Source organism: Petaurus breviceps, unplaced genomic scaffold (assembly GCF_028583685.1).
Source record: "Petaurus breviceps papuanus isolate PSGF00001 unplaced genomic scaffold, PetGlider_PUasm1.0 520, whole genome shotgun sequence".
Lineage (NCBI taxonomy): Eukaryota > Metazoa > Chordata > Mammalia > Diprotodontia > Petauridae > Petaurus > Petaurus breviceps.
The window spans coordinates 817,589-837,837 of record NW_027186354.1 but is presented as its reverse complement, the minus strand read 5'-3'; the positions used below and the strand labels follow the sequence as shown (position 1 = coordinate 837,837).

At 47.4% G+C, this 20,249-nt stretch overlaps 1 protein-coding gene across 4 annotated transcripts in view; it reads left to right on the top strand.

Moving 5' to 3' along the window:
• CNTFR (ciliary neurotrophic factor receptor) overlaps positions 1-20,249 on the top strand; it is a 101,474-nt gene that overhangs the window by 36,936 nt on the left and 44,289 nt on the right. For 3 of the 4 annotated variants that reach the window (XM_069101919.1, XM_069101921.1, XM_069101922.1), the window contains exon 2: positions 11,745-11,826. In XM_069101919.1, the coding sequence (XP_068958020.1) occupies positions 11,745-11,826 (82 nt within the window). Of the gene's footprint in view, positions 1-10,388; positions 10,408-11,744; positions 11,827-20,249 lie in introns of those variants that run through there. The other variant, XM_069101920.1, reaches the window with a different exon arrangement.

The window sequence follows — 20,249 nt, the reverse complement described above, 5'->3', positions numbered from 1 at the left end:
ATTGGCAACTTTTCTTCAATTTAATCTTTGAAAGTTAACTAAAGTCTTGAGAGGCTAAATGGCCTGTCCAGGCTCACACAGTCTATATCTGTTATAGGTGGGATTTGTACCCAGGTCTTCATGGCTTCATAGGCAGCTGGTTGCGTAGCGGAAACGTGCTGGACTTGGACTCAGGGAGACCTAAGTTCAAATCCAACCTCAGACACTTAAGAAGTTCATGTTCCTGAGCAAGTAACTTAACTTCTGTTTACTCATTTGTAAAATGGGCATAAAAATAGCACTTAATGAGAAAACAGGTGTAAAGTACTTTGCAGATCTTAAAGTCCTATATAAATGTGGGTATTATTATTGTTAATTATTATCGGCTCAGGGTTAGCTCTCTATTCACTAAGCCACTGCCACAAAGACAAACTAAAAAAAATCTGTTCCTTCAAGAAGCTGACAACATGCCTATACGTAGATATGTACAAAACAGATAGCCAAGTAACTTGGGAGTGGTAGGAGAAATTTCTAAGTGGGGAACCCAGGAAAGACTTCTTCAGAAGGTGACACTTGGCCTGAGTCTCAAAGGAGACCAGGATTCCCAGAGGCCAAGGTGGGGGAACACCTCTCATCCATGGAACACAGGCAGCTTGGTCAAGGAGGCTGAACCATGGGTAATAAAGCTGAAAAAGTAGGGTGAGGCCAGCATGTGAAGAGCTATAAATGCCAAACAAAAGAGTTTATATTTCACCAGGGTCTTGTTTCTAAAGAGGAGAGGAACCGAAAGGTTTCCTGGAGGATGCAGCTTGGTGTGGGTTTGGGGATGATCTCTGGGCTGGGGAAGTTCCTTCATGGTCATTGGCCAGGGTGGAGCACAGAGATAGGGCTGAGCACTAGCAACGCCTTCTTTTTCTTGGAGTGCATTAGCGCCCTCATTTGGTCATCTTCTCCTCTAATGACTTTGTCTCTCCCCAATGCCTCCCACCCCCCATCCCTTTGAACTCTGGAAAAATATACCAGTTTTGCTGGGTGGGTCTCCCCCTCCCCTCTCGGCTAAAGGAAACTTCTCCCTAACCCACCACCAATGACAGGATTATTGGCTCCTGCAGAGCCAATCCTGACCTTCTTCCGTGGCTGCCATCCGGGGTGGAGCAGTGTGGCTCCTGTGGAACTCCTAGAATGTGGTACAACATGAAGTTTCAGGCCTCAGTTTCTCTGAGATTTCCACCATGCAGCTCTTCTATTTTTAGCTACCCAGGTTCAGAAATAGCACCAAGGGCAGGGTTGTTCAGCCTGGAGGTGGACTTAAAGGAAGGGAGAGGGAATTGACTGCTTAGTTCCAGTTCCCCTGTGACTTCTGTCTGGTGTAGCTGGAAAAACCTTGAGAAGCCACTGAGCCCATCCTCCTGCCTCCTGGCAGGACTGTACTCTGAGTTTCCCATGGGAAGGAAAGCACGAGGCAAGGAGCAGGGCCCCACAGAAGGTGCCCCTTTCTCCTCCTTCCTTCCCTCCCTCTTATTAGACCTGGCTCTGGGCTGGAGCAGCCATCGATATTCCCTCTGCTCCCCCCTGAGGAGGGAGGGGGTAGTCTGGGCTCCTGGAATATGACAGCTTTAGCCTGAGCCTGAGATGGATTGCACGGGGGAGGAAGCCAGGGCATTGCATCATTCCCCTCTCTTCCATGGGGCAGAGAGTGGGGTGGGGTGGACAATGACACGGTAGTGGTGGTGGTGTGTATTGAGGTGACGTTGGAAACAGTAGGGACCTCTCCCCTCTGTGTTCCCTGCCCCATCTCATGCCACCATATTCTGGACAAGGAAGGGGATTGGACTCCCTTTTGGGTATTGGCAGATGAGAACAGTTGTGGTCCTCCCTGTACTGACTGTCCTCTGCAATGTAGACATGTATGACTATTTCTAGGGAAGGGGTCCATGTGTTCATTTGGAATTGTACATATGTCTCTGTATGGATTGTTCTTCATGTGTCTACATTTGTCCCCTCTCTGCTACACCCTGACCAGACTGAAGGCAAAAATGGAGGTGGGAACGTTGAAGACCTTAGAGTGTGTTGTTGCTGTTCAGTCGTTTTAGTTGTGTCCAACTCTTTGTGACCCCATTTGGAGTTTTCTTGGCAAAGATACTAGAGAGATTAGCCATTTTGTTCTTCAGCTCATTTTACAAATGAGAAAACTGAGGCAAACAGGATTAAGTGACTTGCCCAGGGTCACACAGCTAGTAAATGTCTGCAGTTGGATTTGAACTCAGGTCTTCCTGACTCCAGGCCCTAAGGGCAGCTAGAATATTTTGGGGGGATGTTTCTAGAGCACCAGAAGATGAGTCTTCCTGGATTTATGTCTAGTATTCTATCCACTGCACCACCTAGCTGCCCTAGGGCCTGGAGTCAGGAAGATCTGAGTTCAAATGAAGTCTCAGACATTTACTAGCTGTGTAACCCTGGGCAAGTCACTTAACCCTGTTTACCTCAGTTTTCTCATCTGTAAAATGAGCAGGAGAATGAAATGACAAACCATTGTACTATCTTTGCCAAGAAAACCTCAAAGCGGGGTCACAAAGTCAGACATGACTGAAACAACAGAACAACAGCAGAAAGTGTGCAGACCCAAATCTTGATGTTACCCTGGATATTGATTTGTGTCCAGTCTGGGTTGGAGGTAGACGATGTCCCTACATCTGAGTGTGGGACCTAGGTCTGATGAAAGGAGAAGGAGCTGCACTGCCTCTCAGAGCACAGCCACAGAGTTTCTGTTTTTCTTTTCCTGCTAACCTACAGTCTCTTCCCCAGCATATCTATTCCCAATTCGAATTATCCACATCCCCTGGGAATTATAGCCTTCCCCCTGTCTATGACCTTTCACGGCACTCACTGCCTTCCTGAAGCCTAGACTCCAGCCAAAAAAGAATTAGCAGTGGGGGAGGGGGAAGTGCTCCAGAAACACCCCCAGAAATATCCTAGGGCCAGGGAAAAACCATGGGCTCACAGGATTTAGCACTGGAAGTGACCATATGTAGGGATCACAGAGGAGAAAACCAAAGGCCTGAGATGGAGTGTGACTGGCCTTAGATCAGGGAAGGCCTGAAATTGGAACCCTGATCATCTGACTCACAATTTGGGATTCTTTCCACCCCACCAGATTGCTTTTTAGAAACGATGGAGGGTCTTACCCTTACCTGCTTTCTGAACTCAGCCTTGGGGAACCCTTCTCTATCTCTGTCGGATAGCCAAGCAGTTTCGATTAAGCACTAGTTTGAATTATCCCCCATTATTATATCAGCCTGTTTTTCCAGCCCTATTATAGATTACTCTCCTTTTCAAGCTCTGGTCCAGCCTGATTGCTTTTCTTGGTGCTCCTCATTACATAGGACATCTCTGTTCCTTTTCCCACATTCCTGGAATACATTCTCTTCTCACCTCTGCCTCTGCCTTTATTTTCAAGTCTCATCTTCAATTATACCTCTTCCGTGAAGCCTTCCCTGATTCTCCCCAGCTGCTAGAACCTACTTCCCTCATATTACCTTGTGTTTATTTTGTATAGATTTCTTTGTGTAACTGTTGTTTCTCTTGTTCGAATTTAAATGCCTCCAGGGCAGTGACCTTTTCATTTTTGTATCTCCAGGGCCAAGCACAGCACCTGGCATATAGTAGGTATTTAATAAATGCTTATTGATTTATTGACTGATTATCCACCGTGTTGTCAATTTTTGGAGCATTTTCTCCTCGGCTTATCTGTTGTTTGGGAGAGTTGCTGGGTTTTTGTTTTTTTGTAATTTTGTATTATCTGTTGTTTTAAATCATCCCCTATATGGTTAATTCTCTGCTCTTCTTGAATTATCTGAAGTTTTCCCCCAACTGGGCTTGCATAGCTATTGGACCTCTGTCCTGGGTTTCCTCTCCAGTCTGTAATGATTGCCCAGACCCATTGTTCTGCCCAAAGGGCTTGAAGTTCCAGGATACTGTTGCTGGGGGTAGATGGAAAGAGCCAAGAAACCAGATAGGAAGGGTTCTGGAAAGAATGGCCACAGAGCGAAACTCGGAAGGAAGTACTTGATGTGAGACTCATCTAACTGGGACAGTGTTGTCGGGGAAGTGTAGATGGTGTCTACCTCTGGGGCTGCTATCTACCTGGTGGAGAGATTAGATGGAGGAAGGGAGAGAAAGAAGGATGCAAAGAGCTAGGCAGGGACAAACCCAGGCAAATATGAGAGGGAGAAACAAGAAGAAAGCTAGAGACCAACAGACAGTGAAAGGGGATTGTGTCAGGCTTTTGGAGGGTGGAGGTATCCTCTCTGTGTCTCCCTATTTAAAGCTAAGAACATCTGAAGTTAGAGATAATGGAGCATGGAAGGGGAAGTTTAGGGGAGGGACCGTGGGGATGGAGTGCTAAGGTGCTGATCTATGTTCAGTAGCTGGGGGGAGGGCAGCTCTCCCCAGTCCTTAGCCTTCCTATCCTTCAGTCAAGCAGTAGGGAAGAGACAGCCTGACAGAGCAGCAGAAAGACTACTTCCTGGCCTGGGAAATCTTTTTCTTTAAAATGTGGGGGTTGGACCAGATAATATACCTTCACTGACCCTCCTACCTGGATTCCCTTTCCTGGAAAGTTCTCAGAAGGAATGGGAGATTTGGAGTGAGTATTTATGAAGCAGGTATGAGACTGAGGATTGGCCTGAAATGTCTGTGGAGTTATTACCCCATCCCCCAGGGGGTGGGGAAGAAAGGGTGTCTGAGGGGTAAGTAGAGGTCAAAATTTGCTCTCCTTCCACCTACCTAAGCTCCCCTGTCCTGAGAGCCAGAGGATTAACCCAGCCTAACTAGCAAGTGACTTGCTTTTTGCCTCCCTTCTTTCTCCTCCTTCCCCTGTCTTCATCTCTATTTCTTTTTCTGTATTTGGTCTTTCTCTCCCATTTTGACTCTCCCTGTATATCTCCTTTTGGAATTTGTTTAATTTTCTTTCTCAGATTCCCTGTCTCTTCAGTATCTCTTTGTCTTTTTTTTTTTTTAATCTCTCCTTTTATGCTCTCTGTGGATCTGACTCTCTCCTTCTTAGTCTCCATCTCCTTCTCTCTGTTTGGGTATATTTTTATATCTTTACTTATTTCTATTAATAGGCAGTCTCTGTCTCTCTTTCCCTCTTCAGTATCTTTCAGTCTCTCTCTCTGGTTGTCTCTGCCTCTCTCTGTCTCTCTGTCTCTCTCAATCACCTAGTCTTTTGGGCTGGTGATCCTCTGACCCATCAAAAATTAATGATCTCCCTCTGTACTCCCTCTTCCTTCCATTTTCTCAAGACTGGCAGTTCTCTTGGCTGTCTGACCTGTATTCCTTATGCTGCAGCATCACTTCTCCTTGTGCTTAGGCTTCTTAGATCTATGTTGGGAAGGGATGACTAGGAAGCTTATTACAAGTCTTCTGTATCAGGATCTCAAAGCACTTGGTCAGTGTCAGTGAACCCCTCCCCTTCCCCTCACAGGCAACTGTGTGAAGGGGTGTGTGTGTGTGTGTGTGTGTGTGTGTGTGTGTGTGTATTGGGGGGTGGGGTATTCAGAGGACTTCACCAGCCTCATTAGAGAAGCCTGAGTCTGGGAGAGGGGAATTGTAGCTTCTGAAATGAATTGGGGTAGGGAAAGGGAGAGGAGGGAGACAGTGTTTCTGTGTCTCTGTCTGTGCCTGTGGTTCCCCACTCCCCCACCCCAAACTGGGGGGGTACTATTATAGTAACTCATCAGGGTGATGGAGGTGACTTTGATGGAAGTGCCACCCCTCCCAAAAAGCCCCCCCTTAACTTGTGTGTGCGTGTGCGAATGCATGCCAGGGCTACACTAATGGATGGTCTGACTGATCCTGATGGAGGGAGGGAGGGTGAAGGAGGGGATACTTCTCCCCTTCTCGAGGTTTTTAATGGGGCTGTCAGAAAGAGACAAATACATGGAGAGAGGGAGAGCAAGAGTGGGGGGGGATGGGAAGAGAGAGACAGAGAGAGAGATGAAGTGAGAGACAGATACATAGAGAAAGAAAAGAAGCTAGATGGGCAGGGGAGGGGCAGGGGAGGCTTTCATGTCCAGACAGGGCTTCTTTCCATTATTCCTCTATCCATCCCTCGAAATGAAGATCAGCTCAATTCCTGTAGATCTACCCTGAGGGCATCATATCCACATTCCCCCCTTCCCATCCAGTGACCCCCACAGAGAATTTCAGACAGTGATGCTGTCCCCCTCAGCCTTCTCCTCCTCAGGCCCTACCACCCCAGCTCTGTGGCTATCCCCTCCCACCCTTTTGGGCTGTATGCCAGGCTGGGGAACATGCCAAGTGGTTGGCACTGGGACAGATCATCTCTCTGGCAATGGGAATGGCAGTGGAGGGGGTGGGATGAAGGGGGAAGGGCCCAAGACTAAGTTCCCCTCCTAGAGACCACCTCGTCAGTCCCCTTGACCTTGTTGGGGTCTCGATACCTCCACATGGGCAGAACCTGGCTGGACTGTGTAGGGTTGGGGGGAGGTGGGAGAGGATGGAACATATGTATCTCTGTGTATCTCCGTCTCACTCCTCTCCCAATCTTAGTATCCTTCTCAGTCCTTCTCTTCCTGTGTTATAGGCCTTTCTCTGTTGATGAGTATGTTTCTTAAGGGAGAATGGGAAATCAGCTTATTCAGATTATTCTCTTCTGTCTCCTCACTGTGAATAATGAGGAGGTGGCCTTCACATCACAGGCAAGGGTAGAACATTCTAACTCTGTCTGTGAGACCACCCTTTCCTCACATGGCAAAAAGCCAAGCCCATATGAAAACTTGAATAAATAGGGCTGGGTCACTGGGGGAGGGGAGGAGAGGTGCCATAGTCTTTCCAGACTTCATATCCTGAGCCCTTGATCACAGAGCATGTCTCCCCCTCCAAGTTGTTAGCAATGCATATCCATTTGGGGTGGGGGCATGGTTTTACTTGTAACCTCTTGGTCTATGCCCCTGCTCCCGGGGAAGTTGGGTTCTTGACTCCAAGTTTCAATCCTACCTCCCCTCCTTCCTTTGGACTCCATTTCTTGGACTATGAAATGGGTGAGCAACCCATGTATGTTGAGATTTTCCAAGTACCATATGCTCATATTGCTGTCTGTCCCCCCCTCCCCACCCCTGCCCCCAACTCCTCTCCTATTCCTTTTGGACTCTATCTAGGTCCTCCATTGCTGAAGTTTTCCTTCCTCTTGGTCAGCTTATGGCCCTGGATTTACCTATTCTAGGAAGTTCTTTCCTATTGATCCTGCCCCATTTATGCCATTCCATTGATCTGGGTCCCACCAGAACTAAAGGGGATGGGGAACAAGCATTTTACTAAAGTACCTACTATGTCTCAGGTACTAGTAAAATGCTAAATGCTTTATTTCATTTAATCCTCACAACAACCCTATGGGTAGGTGCTATTAGTATCCCAATTTTACAGTTGAGGAGGCAGGCAGAGAAATGAAGTGACTTACCTAGGGACACACAGTTATTCAGTGTCTGAGGCTGGATTTGAATTCAGGTCTTCTTAACTCTAGGCCCAGCATTCTATCCACCTAGCTTTCTGAAGGACTAAACTGAGACCAGAGTAATTTGGGTTTGTTTTCATGAGTATGACCTTTTATGAGTTACCTCAGTCTGGGGGCCCCACAAAGGTAAGGGCCTTTCCCTTTAGAATGGAGACTCTCTGAGACTAAGGAAGGAAAGGTCGTCTGGAATTTGGAGAGGTATAGACATGCTAGTGGATAAAGTTGGAGGCAGGGGAATACTGGCATGACCTGGTGGCCAATATTCCTAGAAAGAGGGATAGGTGACTGATATTTTCTGACATATTTTGGTGCCAGAGCTATTCCTGCCTCCTTGCACCAAACTCAGTCAACAAGGACCCTCCCCCTTCTTCTTCCCCTCCAGCTCCCCATTCAGTGCCATTAGCATGCAGACCCCACCTCAGCCCTATCATTCCTGGAACAGATGGCTTTGCTTGGCTGAGTGCCCTAGACTTGGGAGATGGCACTGGGCTTGGGAGATGGTTGGGAGGGGAAGGTAATCTGTACCCTCCCCCCCCCCATCCAGCTATGGTCGGGGAGGGACCGAAGGGGTGGAAGCATCACCAGATGGCCCTGGCCACAGGAACTCGGCTAGAGAAGACTCCCAGTTAGCCAGATTCATGGGGATGTGTAGTGGTATGGAAAATAAAAAATGGAATAATCCATTCAGGGACTATATCTTTTAAATAATATGTGCACCTTTACTGAGATTGAGACTGAAATAAGGAGATGACTGTGGAGACTTAGACTGATGACTGAAAGTAAATGGAGATTCCCAAGGTGAACACTTAGAACAGAAGAGTAGCTGAGAGCCGAGGACTCGAAGAATAGGAGCAGCAGTGAAGGTATTGGAGAGAAGGCCTAGGGAGAAGCTTATGTTGAGGTAGCTGAGGCGACCAGAGGAGCATCTGATCCTGTGTTGCCTCCCTTGGGAGTTGGGATAATGGATTGGATTGGGACCGAGTAGAGAAAGAAGAACACTGAGAAGTCTCTAAATGAAACCTTTCCGGAGGATCCTTCAAGGACAGAACTTGAGCCTGGAGAATGGCCAGGAAGGGGAAGATGGGGAGAAACCCAGAGAGGAACTAGGAGAGAAATGCAGAGGAAGCATGGTAACCTTGAGAGGTCACAAAACTGAGAGTTAGAATGTCCCAGGGTTCTAGTTCCAATTGTCAGGAACTAACTGCATGACCTTGGGGAAATAATTTCCCTTCCTATAGCCCTTAGGCTCCTTATCCATAAAATGATGAGGTTGAAGAAGACTATCCCTAGGGTTTCTGGGCCTTAGCCCATTTCTAAAGTTCCTTCCAGCTCTGACTTTAGTTTTTTACTTCCCCTTCTATGATGGTGGGACGGGAGGAGACAGAGACAGAGAGGAAGGAGAGAGAAAGAGGAGATAAACAGAGAGAAAGAGAAGGCAGCGAGAGAAGGAAGGGGAGAGGGAGAGTAAAAAAAGAGAGAATAGAAAGGAGAGGGAAAAGACAGAAGAGAAGAGAGGGAAGAAAGAGAAGAGACAGGAGAGAGACCTAGAGATAGAGGGAAAGATAAGGCTGAGATAGAGACGTCTCATCCCATTGAGACCATGACCTGTCTGGTATCATCTTACCCTACTTCCCTCCTCCCAAATTCCCCCTTAGGGGTTGCTGTGATCAGGCTGACAGGGTGCTTAAAAGAGATTAAAGGTATTTTTCTTGACAGGTTAGAATGAGCGATTGGGAAGAGGGTGGTGGAGGGGTAACTAAGACTGAGGGGAAGGAATCTATGAAGAGGTAGGGGGGGGGCTAGAAGAGCCAGAATCCGTTTGTTTCCTTCTGTGTTGTCAGCTGGCTCACTGCTTCTTCAAATCCTCTCTACGGATGCTTCTCTTCCTACCCTGAGACACGCCTCCCTGCCTTCCATCCCCTCTGCCCTCCTCTGTCCTCCAGTTCCTCATCGCTCTAGCTCCCTCCTTTTGTCATTCAGCACCTCACTCTCAGGGATCTCTGAGCATGGGGCCATGCCTTCTTCACACTCAGCAGGATACTTTTCAAGGAGAAGGCTTACATGTTTACTTTTTCCCTTCTGTGTACAGCGTCCATACATAAGCTTCATAGATACAGTGTTCAGAGAAGTAGGAGGGTGTGCGCGTGTGAATTGGTTGCTATAAGGAAGCAGGTAGAGAGATGGGGAAGTATAGTTAGACTGAAGAGGAAACAGGCATAGAATACTACTGGCTCCTGGGCCTTTACTTCTCCTCCACATCACCCTGAGCCCCAGGTGGGGAAAGGGTTGTTTTTTTTTTTTTTTAAATGAGGGAGGGTTGGTTGCTGCCCTTGGCACTATTAGCTAGACAGAACCTTGGGCCTGAGGTCTGGACCTGGAACTAAATCCAGAATGAACTGCTTGGGGATCCCCCACCCTCCAGTTCAGAAGACACCCTTTCTCCAGCATCTTCGATTTTTGGAGACAGCCTGGCCATTGCAGCTAAGAATAGCAACAGATTTGTCTAAACAAACACGGCCATCTCCAAGTGATATCATGGTTGGGGGGAGGAGCCCAGTCTGATGATGGGGGGTGTTGGTCAGTTTGGCCAACAGTCCCCTCCACACCCCACACCCCATTTTCCCCTAAGCTCTGTCTTCCTGATGAGATAGCAGGGTTGGGAAGGAGCCTGTCTGGATGGGGATCAGACAAGGGATGGATCTGGTCAGTGATGGGGGTGGGGCTATTTTTCCATCCCTAGGCCCAGCCAGATCATCCCGGCTGCCATCTCCAGCTTAGCCCATGCCAGGTCTTTGTACCTCTATGAAAAGAAAACAAGAAGATCTCCTTTGGAGCTGGGGTGAGAAGCTGGAGCCTGGGGAGAGTAGCAAGTGAGGGAGCTGGAGTGGGGAAAGGTAAACCTTGAGGGGAAATGGGACTGTACATATAAAGGCCAAGATGGGGTAAAACTGAGGCTTGCCGAAAGCTAGAGGAAGTTTGAGGAACTGAGGAAGGTTGTATTCATGGAGGGATCTAGGAGTCTTGGGAGTTTGGGAAGGGGGTTTGTGTTTGTGGAGAGCCCAAAGAAGAGTTTGGGGCCAGAGAGAACTCTCTGCTGGCATTCAAGGGCTGGTGCAGAGGGTTTAAGGGGACCATGGAAGCCTTGAGGAGGGGAAAGACTGGCTTTGGGGGGGGTGTAGTTATCTGTTCGGGGCCAGGGCCAAGGCTAGCACATGGATCTCTTCAGCTGCAGCTTGTAAAAGTTTTCCTCGTAGGACACGGCACGCTCCGGCCAGGCAGAGTGGGGGTGGTGGTAGGGAAGATAGGAACTGTTTTGCTGAGGGGGGAGGCACTAAACTGGAAGGGAGAGAAAGCATCTTCACACCTCAGAGGTCATCCTACCAAAGAGGTGTGTGTGTGTGTGTGTGTGTGTGTATTTGTGCTTAAGTCTTAGTGTACCTATGAACATGTATTATGTCACTAGGACTGTGTCTGCATGTATGTATCTGTGTATATCTATGTGTGAATGCCAGGTTGTGTCCATTTGCTAGGCTGGATAGGAGGGGCCAGGATAGTGATTCAGGTGAGGTTCATGGATGTCATGGGTCATGGAGTTTGAAGCTAAAGTCTTATTCTAGGGAGGGGATGTAAGTATCATATAGTCAAAAAAGAAAAGACGAGGATCATCAAACCAAGAAGGGACAGGCAGAAAATGGGTTTTCTCTAGGTCAGCTGGAACTAATTCTTGGGCTTAAATTTGAGTAGGTCCTCACAAGTGACACAGCAGAGTTATGACCACAGTTCCACAAACAGGCTAGTTGCCCTCCATTCTAGTCTGGTCTTGCATGTCCTATTGAGTGTGGGTGAGCGAGCTTCCTGTTGGTATGTGAAAAGACTCAAGGCTCACCTCACAACTGTCTCAGAATTGGTAATCAGTTAAGTGCAGTAGGCTGGTCTGAAATTTTATATTGTATATTTCCTTGTATTTGACTGAAAAAGTTATTGGTGTTGATGGGATAAGTGTTGAGGATGATGGGGGGTGAGAGTCAGGGTTGGAGTTACTGGCAATCATGATTGGGGATGGATGGTTTGGAATCAGTGAGGGGAGTATTGTTGGGAATAGTTGGATTGTGGGTGTGGGCAGTTGATGGGGGTACTGGGCTGGGGGGTCTTCTCATGAGTTATCTGGGATTGATGATCCCCCTTTCCCGGTCTCCCCTCCCTCCCCCCACTATTCCCTGTCTCCTGCCAGATGGCCACTCCTGTTCTGTGGGCCTGCTTCGTGGTTCTTGCTGCAGGGGTCGTGGCGTATGCCCAGAGACACAGCCAGCAAGGTGAGTGACCCTCAGATCTCCAGAGCCCTACACCCAGTCACAAACTGATACACACCTACAGAAACACACGCTTAGTACATTTACATATAATCACCCCATGAAGAACATATTATGTCTCTTTCTTCTAATACATCCTTGGTTCTAGCTTTCCATGGATCTGTGTTGGGACAGCATGACTTTGGTTTGGAGAGAAGGAAGGGTGCCTCCTGAGCCTGAGCTAGGAGTCAAGACACTGTAGCCAGAGTGACTGAGGTCAGACAGTGAGAACTTCGCCCCAGTTCCCCTAATCCTGTGCTCTTCGGTAGCGAATGGGAGACAGAATCATTTCAAGAAAACTGATTTATGGCCTAACTGTTTTGCATATTCTAGACTCCTAGTTTGGCCTCATCCACTCAGGAATCATTGATGAAATATGTGTTCAAGCCCATCCTAGGCACAGAATTTGAAAACATGCTCTCTGCCCTTAAGGGACCTTGATATGTGGAGGAGGCATGGCCTTCAGCCTCTTTCACAGAATCTATATTCTTAATTTGGGGAAGGAGCTGGTGTCTCGTTGCCATGGTGACACTAGCTTCACCTGTCATCATAGCAAATAGATAAACAAACAAGTGAATAAATGCCATTTGATTCTGGTGTCCTTGAGGCTGCCTCCTCCCCTCCTGGCTCTGGTCCGAAGACATGCCTCCCCTCCTCAATACCTCCTATTCTCCTAACGCCTGTTCCCAATTCCTCTCTTTTGTGTCCTCCTTGATTCTATTCTAATTGCTAATTCACGACACCAGCCCCCCACCCCACCCCTCCCAAGCCCCTCCATGTCTTTCACTCCCCCAGCTGCTACTAAGGAAAGAAAGAGAAAAAGAAAGTGCTACGGCAGCTAGGAGCGAGACTAGATTATAAAAAGGCCTTCCTGATAGTGAGGATCAGGACAGCTGACATGTTTTCTCTCTACTGCTGGGTATCTTTTTTTTTTTGGAGGGCAACGGGGGGTAAGTGACTTGCTAAGTCACTTAACTTAAGTCACACGGCTAGTTGTTGTGTTAAGTATCTGAGGCTGGATCTGAACCCAGGTTCCTGTTCACTGTGCCACCTAGCCACCCCTTTAATTTTTTTTGGCATTTTTTTTTTTTTGCTGCTGGGTATCTTTTTACCCTTCTCCAACTAGTTTCCCTCCCCTGTCCCCCTCCCTCACTGCTTGGCTTCCCTTATGCATGATGCCTAGTTTTCTTTCTCACAGAGAAAGTCATTATCTTTCCCTCTAAACCGTTTCTTCTTCCTAATTTCCCTGTTACTCTAGAGGCCACCACCATCCTCCCAGTCTCCCAAGCTCAAACCTGAAGTGTCATCTTCAACTCCCCACCTCTGCCACAACCAAGGCCTGGGGATTTCACCTTTGCAACATCTAAGATGACCCCTTCTCTCCTCTGACATTGCCACCACCCTGGTGCAGGCCCTCCTCACCTCATGCTTGGACTACCACAGTATCCTGCCGGTGGGTCTGCCTGCCTCTGCTCTCTTCTCACTCTCATCCCTCCTCCATTCAGTCACAAAAGTGATTTTCCTAAATCACAGGCCAGCCCATGTTACCCCTCTACTCAATACTTTCCATTGATTCCTTATCGTTTCCAGGATCAAATGCAAAATTCTGTATCTGGTATTCAAAGCCCTTCATAACTTAGCTCTCCCTTTCTCTCTTCGTAGACCTTAGACCACCCCACAGTCTTTTTGATCTAGTGGCACCAGCCTCCTTACACTTCACACAAGACATTCTATCTCAGAACTCCAGGCAGAGAGGAGACTGAGAATTCACCTTAGAAGAGTGTAGCATCCCTGCTTCTCATCAGGTTATGGATAAGCTATGGGCAAGCTCAGCCTCTAAGATTAGTTGTCCAACTGCTTCCTTAGGGGACAGGGAAGTGCTGAGAATGGGCCTAGACCAGGAGGAGGGGCCAGGAAGGGAAGGCCCTGGGTCAGGAATGTGCTGGCTTCATGACCTTCAGTGACTGAACTCTGTTATACGACATATACCCCTTACCTGGTGGTCTGAGTTCGAAACCCTTGTGGGGAGAGGCAGTTTGTCAAAGAGAAAAGTATATCAAAGTCTGAGGGTTCAGACAGTGAAAGCCCTGCTTCATGTCATATAGGAAGTTAGTTCAACATCTTCCCCCTTTGTTTTACAGGTGAGGAAACTGAGGCCTAGAATGTGAAAGTGACTTTCTAAGGGGTTTAGTACCAAACCTGGGACCCTAAATCAAGTCTAAGCCTCCTAACTTCACTTTAGTCCAATTTTCTTTTCCATTTTTTCTTTTCTTTTCTCATACCATCCTCCACTTCCTGCTCCATATAATAATGATCTTTTGGAGATGAGAAGATGGAAGTCAGTCCCACTTTGGGCCCATGGAAGAGGTGGTTGGAGGATCTCTTGGTCCATGGGGATACAGTGGCTGCTGTGGAGGGAACATGAGTGTTAATTAGATTTTTCAGGCTGAGCAGCATTGGCTTCATTTTCTGCTCAATAAACTTGTTCCTGGGATCACTCTGGCGAGGGAGGTTTGGTGATAGAAGCTTGATCTGGCCATGCCTCCTTACACCCCACTAATGGCCCTTCTGGCCAGAGAGCAGCCTCATGGGGCAACAGAAAGGAAAATCTGTCTCACTAGAAAGTGAAGTGGAGATTTGGGGAGGGCTTCAAATACCTGAAGGCCCTGAAATACCTTGTCACATGAAATAGGCAAGGCAAGAAGCACTTATCAAGTGTTTACTATGTGCCAGTCATAGTGCTAAGTGGAAGGGGTGTAAGTACAAGCAAAAAGGTTCCCGTCCTCACAGGAGCTTACATTTAAATGAGTGAAGGCAGTCCATCAAAGGGGATTGAAGAGGTGGGGGTGGCTCATAGTGGCAAAGGCCAGAGAGTAATTAGAATGAAGGATGGCCAGCCTGAGCCCATTCCCAGGGAAGTTCCAGGGTGAGATACTCCGGCAGCTGAGGCTGAGTAGCAGAGTCCAGAAAGTCAGAGCCAGGAGAGGAATGAAGGTTGGCCAGCCTGGGCCCCTCACCAAGATAGAAACCCTGGGAGGAATTTGCCAGTGAGAGAAGGAAGCCAGCTTGGCAGAAGGATGTTCTAGGGCAGGGATGGGGAACCTGCTGCCTTGAGGCCACATGTGACCCTCTAGGCCCTCAAGTGCAGCTCAAACTTGAATTCAGTCAAAGGGCCAAAGTTGCGGACCTAGGAGGCCACCACTGTTGGGGGAGGAGGCCCCAGATGCTGAAGGAAATTCCAAGGAGAGAAGGAAGAAAGAGAGAATAGACTTGCTCTGCTTGGTTCTGGAGAGCAGAACTAGGGACTTGGTGGTGGATGTTCCCAGGATGCAAATTTAAGCTCAAAATAAGGAAGACCTTCTAACAACTAGAATTGTCCCAAAGTAGGAGAACCAAAAAGCCAGGGTATAACCATCTATCTCTACCCCATAGTCACACAATCAGATACCATCTTCCTAGAATCACAGGCTCCCAACCTAGGTGTCATCCCTGATTCCTTACTATCACTTACCCCCCATATCCAATCTGTTGCCAAGGCCTATAAATTTCACCTTTGCAACATCTCTTTAAACACCCCTCTCTCTCCACTGACACTGCCCCTATTCTGGTGAAGGCCCTCATCTCCTCACACCTGGATCATTGCAATTGCTGCTGGTGGATCTGCTTGCCTTAAGTAACTTCCCACTCCAATCCAGTCCTCCATTTAGCTGCTAAAGTGTTTTTCCTACATAAAGCACAGGTATATGTCTCCTCAACACCTCCCCCCCCCCCATTCAGTAAACTCCAGTGGCTTCTTATCATTTTCAGGATCAAATACAAAAGCCTCTGGTGTTCAAAGCCCTTCATAACTTAGTTCCTCTCCCCACCTCCACCTCTCCAATCTTGTTACACCTTACTCCACACATTCTTTGATCTAGTGACACTGGCTTCTTTGCCATGCTACACACAAGATACTCTGTCTGTCTCTGGGCATTTTCTCTGGCTGTCCCCTTTGCCTGAGAGGCTTGCCCTCCTCATCTCTGCCTCCTGGCTTTCCTGGCTTCTTTCAAGTCCCAACTAAAATCCCTTGTCCTATAGGATTTTTTTCCCAACCCTTCTTAATTCTAGTACCCTTCCTCTCTTCTTTCCCACATATACTGTATAAAGCATTTTTGTATACATTTGCTGGTTGCCTCCATTATTCTGTGAGCTCCTTAAGGACTTGTATCCCCAGTGCTTAGCACAGTGCCTGGCACATAGTAGGTCCTTAATAAATGTTTATTGACTGACTTACTCTTTCCATTGTGTCAAAGGCTGATAAGTGCTGGATGGGGACGTGTTAGAGCAGGGGTTCTGAAGCTGTTGTGCATCATGAATCCCTCTATCGGTCTGGTGCAGCCTAGAGATCCCTTCTCAGAATAATTTTTTAAAATGTATAAGATAAAATACATAGGTTTTCAAAGAGAATCAGTTGTATTGAAGTACTTATCAAAATGTTTAAAAAACAAAAACATGTTCACAAATCCCAGGTTAAGAATGGAGGGAATTTATGGTTAAGATCCAGCATAGTTGAGGCATCTCACTAGGTGACGTAGTAGATAGAACCCTGGATTTGAAGCCTTCAGTGACACTGTCACTGAACTTGCCCCAACTCAGTTTCCTCTTTGATTAAATGGAGATAATAGCTGTGATACTTATGTCATAGGATTGTTGTGAGACTCAGAAAAGATAATGCATGCCAAGTACTTTGCAAACCTTAAAGTGTTATATAAATGTCAGTTATTATGAAGTCTGATATTAGTGGGAAAAACTAAATGGTCTCCTAAGATTCCTTCCTGGTCGAATTCTTCAGAACTTTTCAAGATTTATGTGCTGTGATGCCAGGATTTAGGGAAGGAAGGAGCCTTGGAGATCATGTAGTCCAATCTCACTCACTTTATAGCTGATCCTCAAAGTATAAATGGCAGGGTTCAAATTCAGGCTCTTGAAATCCAGGGCTCTTTTCACTGGGTCTCTATATATACTCTGCCATCTGTCAGGAGGAGTCTCTGAGTAGGAGAAGGGAGAGGGGACATACCTGGAGAAGAAAGCCTTAGGAATGCTTACAGACTCAGGTGCAGCTGAGCAGAACTTTGCCCCCATCCTAGGGGCGAGACCCAGAGAGGGGATGTGGATCTGATGTCAGGCTGGGAAAACTTCCCTGGGGGGAACGGGGATCCTGGGTGGAGCAGTAGCCTGAGTGAAGCAGGTAGAAGGAGATGAAGATGACTGTGCTCAGTTTCCTGGAGCTTTTCCTTCACTCATCTTTTACCTCCTGCCCTCCCTAGGGACCTCAGTGTGCCCTCAATCTGCCCTCTTTGCTTCCCTCCTGGCTGCTTGATGGTGCTCTGCACTGATGACATGAGTCACTGTCCCCGAGGTAATGGGCTTTCTTTTCTCTGGCTTCTGGCCCTGCTGCCAGTGGCATCCTCAGGGATGCTTTCTGTACCAAAGCAGGTGTAGGGAGGAGTGGGGGAGAGCCAGGGACAAAGGAGGAACAGAGGGATGGCTAGAGAGAGTTGACTGTGGGTGATGGGGAAGAGCAGAAAGAGGAGAGAGACAAGTATTCGTACCAGAAAAAGCATGAAACATGGAGTCATTTCCCAAAAGGAAATGCAAAGAGAACCTTAGCTTTGCATCTGTAAAATGAAGGATTTGGAGTAAATGAACTCTAAGGCTACTGCTAGTTATACATCTTATGACCTGGGATTCAATTCTGACTTTGTACTTGACTATATGTGACCTTGAGTAAGTAATTTAACTTTTCCACATCTTGGTTTCCTCATATGTAAAAGGAAGGGGTTGGATTAAATGATCTCAGAAATTCCAATTCTTAATCCAATGAGTCTATGAATTGAGAGAGACTTGTAGAAGGAAGATGGAAGAAGGGAAAGAGATGGAGGGCAGGGACACAGGAGAGAGCTTTCAGTAAGAGGAGAGAACTGAGGAGGAGAAAAAAAAAGAGGCAGAGATTACAAGGGAGCTAGAGAGGTGTATCTCCTCACCCCCTAGTGGGGCACAGGTCTGGTTCCTCTTCTCTATTTCCTCCTTCTGGGCTCCAGCTGATTTACCAAAAATATCCTGTGATTCTGAGCTGAATAGGAGCTATGTAAATGTATTTGTGGCTGTGTTGGTCTGAGTGTAGATAAGACTGTGGGTGTAAATGTATGTATTTCTGAGGATAGATGATGGGGGAGATTTCAGAGGAGGGGATTGGCAGGTAATTGTATGTGCTACAGGGGAGCTTGTGAACTTGGGTCTGTAGGTTTTTGTGTTTGCATTGCTTGTATCTGAGGGCAAAGATCTTTTGTCCTTTTGACTGGGGACTTCTTCAAGGCTGTCACTCCCTTCTGATCAGGGAAGGTTTACTTCCTGGGTTGTGACCAGCTTTCCCTTTCAGTCCAGAGCTTTTCTCAGAGATTGTGTCTGGGAACCCCCTAGACTAGGGGATTCTCCAAATCATTGCCCCAGACCCTTTTTCCCACAGCATGGAACCCCAAGGAGGGGGTGGCAGATGGTGCTGTGAGTCAGGTGAGATGGATGGGCTGTTGCTGAGATGTGATGACAGCCAGTGGCTGGGGAGGCCCATGGAGGCCTCAATTCATTTCCGCAGGCAGCCCAGGGGATGGATCAGAAATCCAGTTTGAACCTTGGGCTCCCTAACCCCTCTGCTCCTCTACCATGCTTTAGAGTCCTTGGCTCACCTGTCCAACCTCCTCCCCCACACCCTGGGCCTCAGTCATCCTCTATTACCTCCTCCACAAGCTTCCTGATCCCATCACAGTTTTCCTCACCTTCTTCCTCACCCAACCCCACGTCTTGAGTTGAGGGGGGGGGGGTAGCTATAGACAGAAGAGTCAGAATCACTGAGGGCCAATCTTTCCATCTCTCCTCCAGGCATGAGGGCAGCTTTGGACATAGAACCTTAGGGCTACAAGGCATCTACCTTAGAGTTCTACCCTCATTTAACAGATGAGGAAACTGAGGTCAAAAGGGGTGAAGAGACTTATCTAAGGTGGCAGTGAATCAGTGGTAAAACCAGAACTAGTACCCATGTCTCCAGATTTCCCATTTAGAACTCTTTTCTGGGGAAAGTTTGGAATAGGGTCAAAGGCAAATGGAGTTCTCTAGAATTCCATATCCCTGCAACCAGGCCCATAAGCCACATAGTTGAGAAAGTCTGTCTCTGGGGCTGAACTTCTTTTCCTAGGACCTGAACTACTCTAAGGTTATCTCTTTCCTCCTCTCCCTATCGGTGTGGGGTACAGCCTATACCCACCTGAATATTCTAAAGGAAGTTTGCTTCCCTACATAGGTTGAGGGTTGGAAAAGTGGATGGGGATAAAACTGGAAATGGGACAGAGTAGGAGGGTTATTGGAGCTGTGTGTTCTTTGGAGGACTCACTTGACTGAATTGGTGTTTGTAGGTTATCATAAGAGGTGGTGATGGTTATCTATGGGGTAGATCTCAGGAGCTACAGAAGCACAGATCCTGACTCTGAGCCTCACAGAAGGGGCTGAAAGATGTTCTTTGATGTACAACAGGACCAAGTCACCAAGAAGTTCTCTCCTTGAAGTAGCTTCTTCCCCTGAAGCCCCCCTTCAGACTGGGGCATTCAGAGATGAGCCACATGCCCTCTCCTGCCTACCTCAGTAAACTGGAAGCCCTTGTAGGTAGTAGTGTGGGGTATTTTTCTCCCTCTCAAAAGAAAAAGAAGACAAAAAGAGGGATTCTCCTTGTGTAGGAAGGTCAAAAGAATGGTTCCTACCTCTGGTACTGGGATAACAGCCCTTCTCCACCCCTCCAGCCCCTTCCCCAGCCACAACACTTACACGGAGCTACACTAATTAGGAACAGAGAGTGTTCATTCCAGCTTAGCTGTTCTGGATATGTTCTCCTTTCCCTGATGGGTTGGAATATGGGTCTCTGTATTACATATTCATAGTCCCTATTCAAGGGCCATCTTGGCTGTTTGAGTTCATATGCAGTATAAGGACATGGGAACTAGTCTTCGTGGTGAGACTCACTGTAGTTCTTCCTGTATGGACACTGGTGTAAATGTGTGAATAGTATAAATATTCATGGCCTGTGACCATGTGTGTGTGTGTGTGTGTGTGTGTGTGTGTGTGTGTGTGTGTGTGTGACTGCATGTATAACTGTGTGTACCACCATTATTTTGGATGAAATTGTGTATGGTATCCTCCCAGCCCCTTTCTCTCCTTGTTGCCTTTTTTTTTTATGACTTCATCTTCTCTGTCTCTTTCTTCCCCTCCCCATCTATCAATCTTTTCACAACGAATTCTTTTAAAGACTTTGTCATGGTATCAAGGCCAAGAACTCTGTACCCTTTCTAATCCGCTGTGCCCCT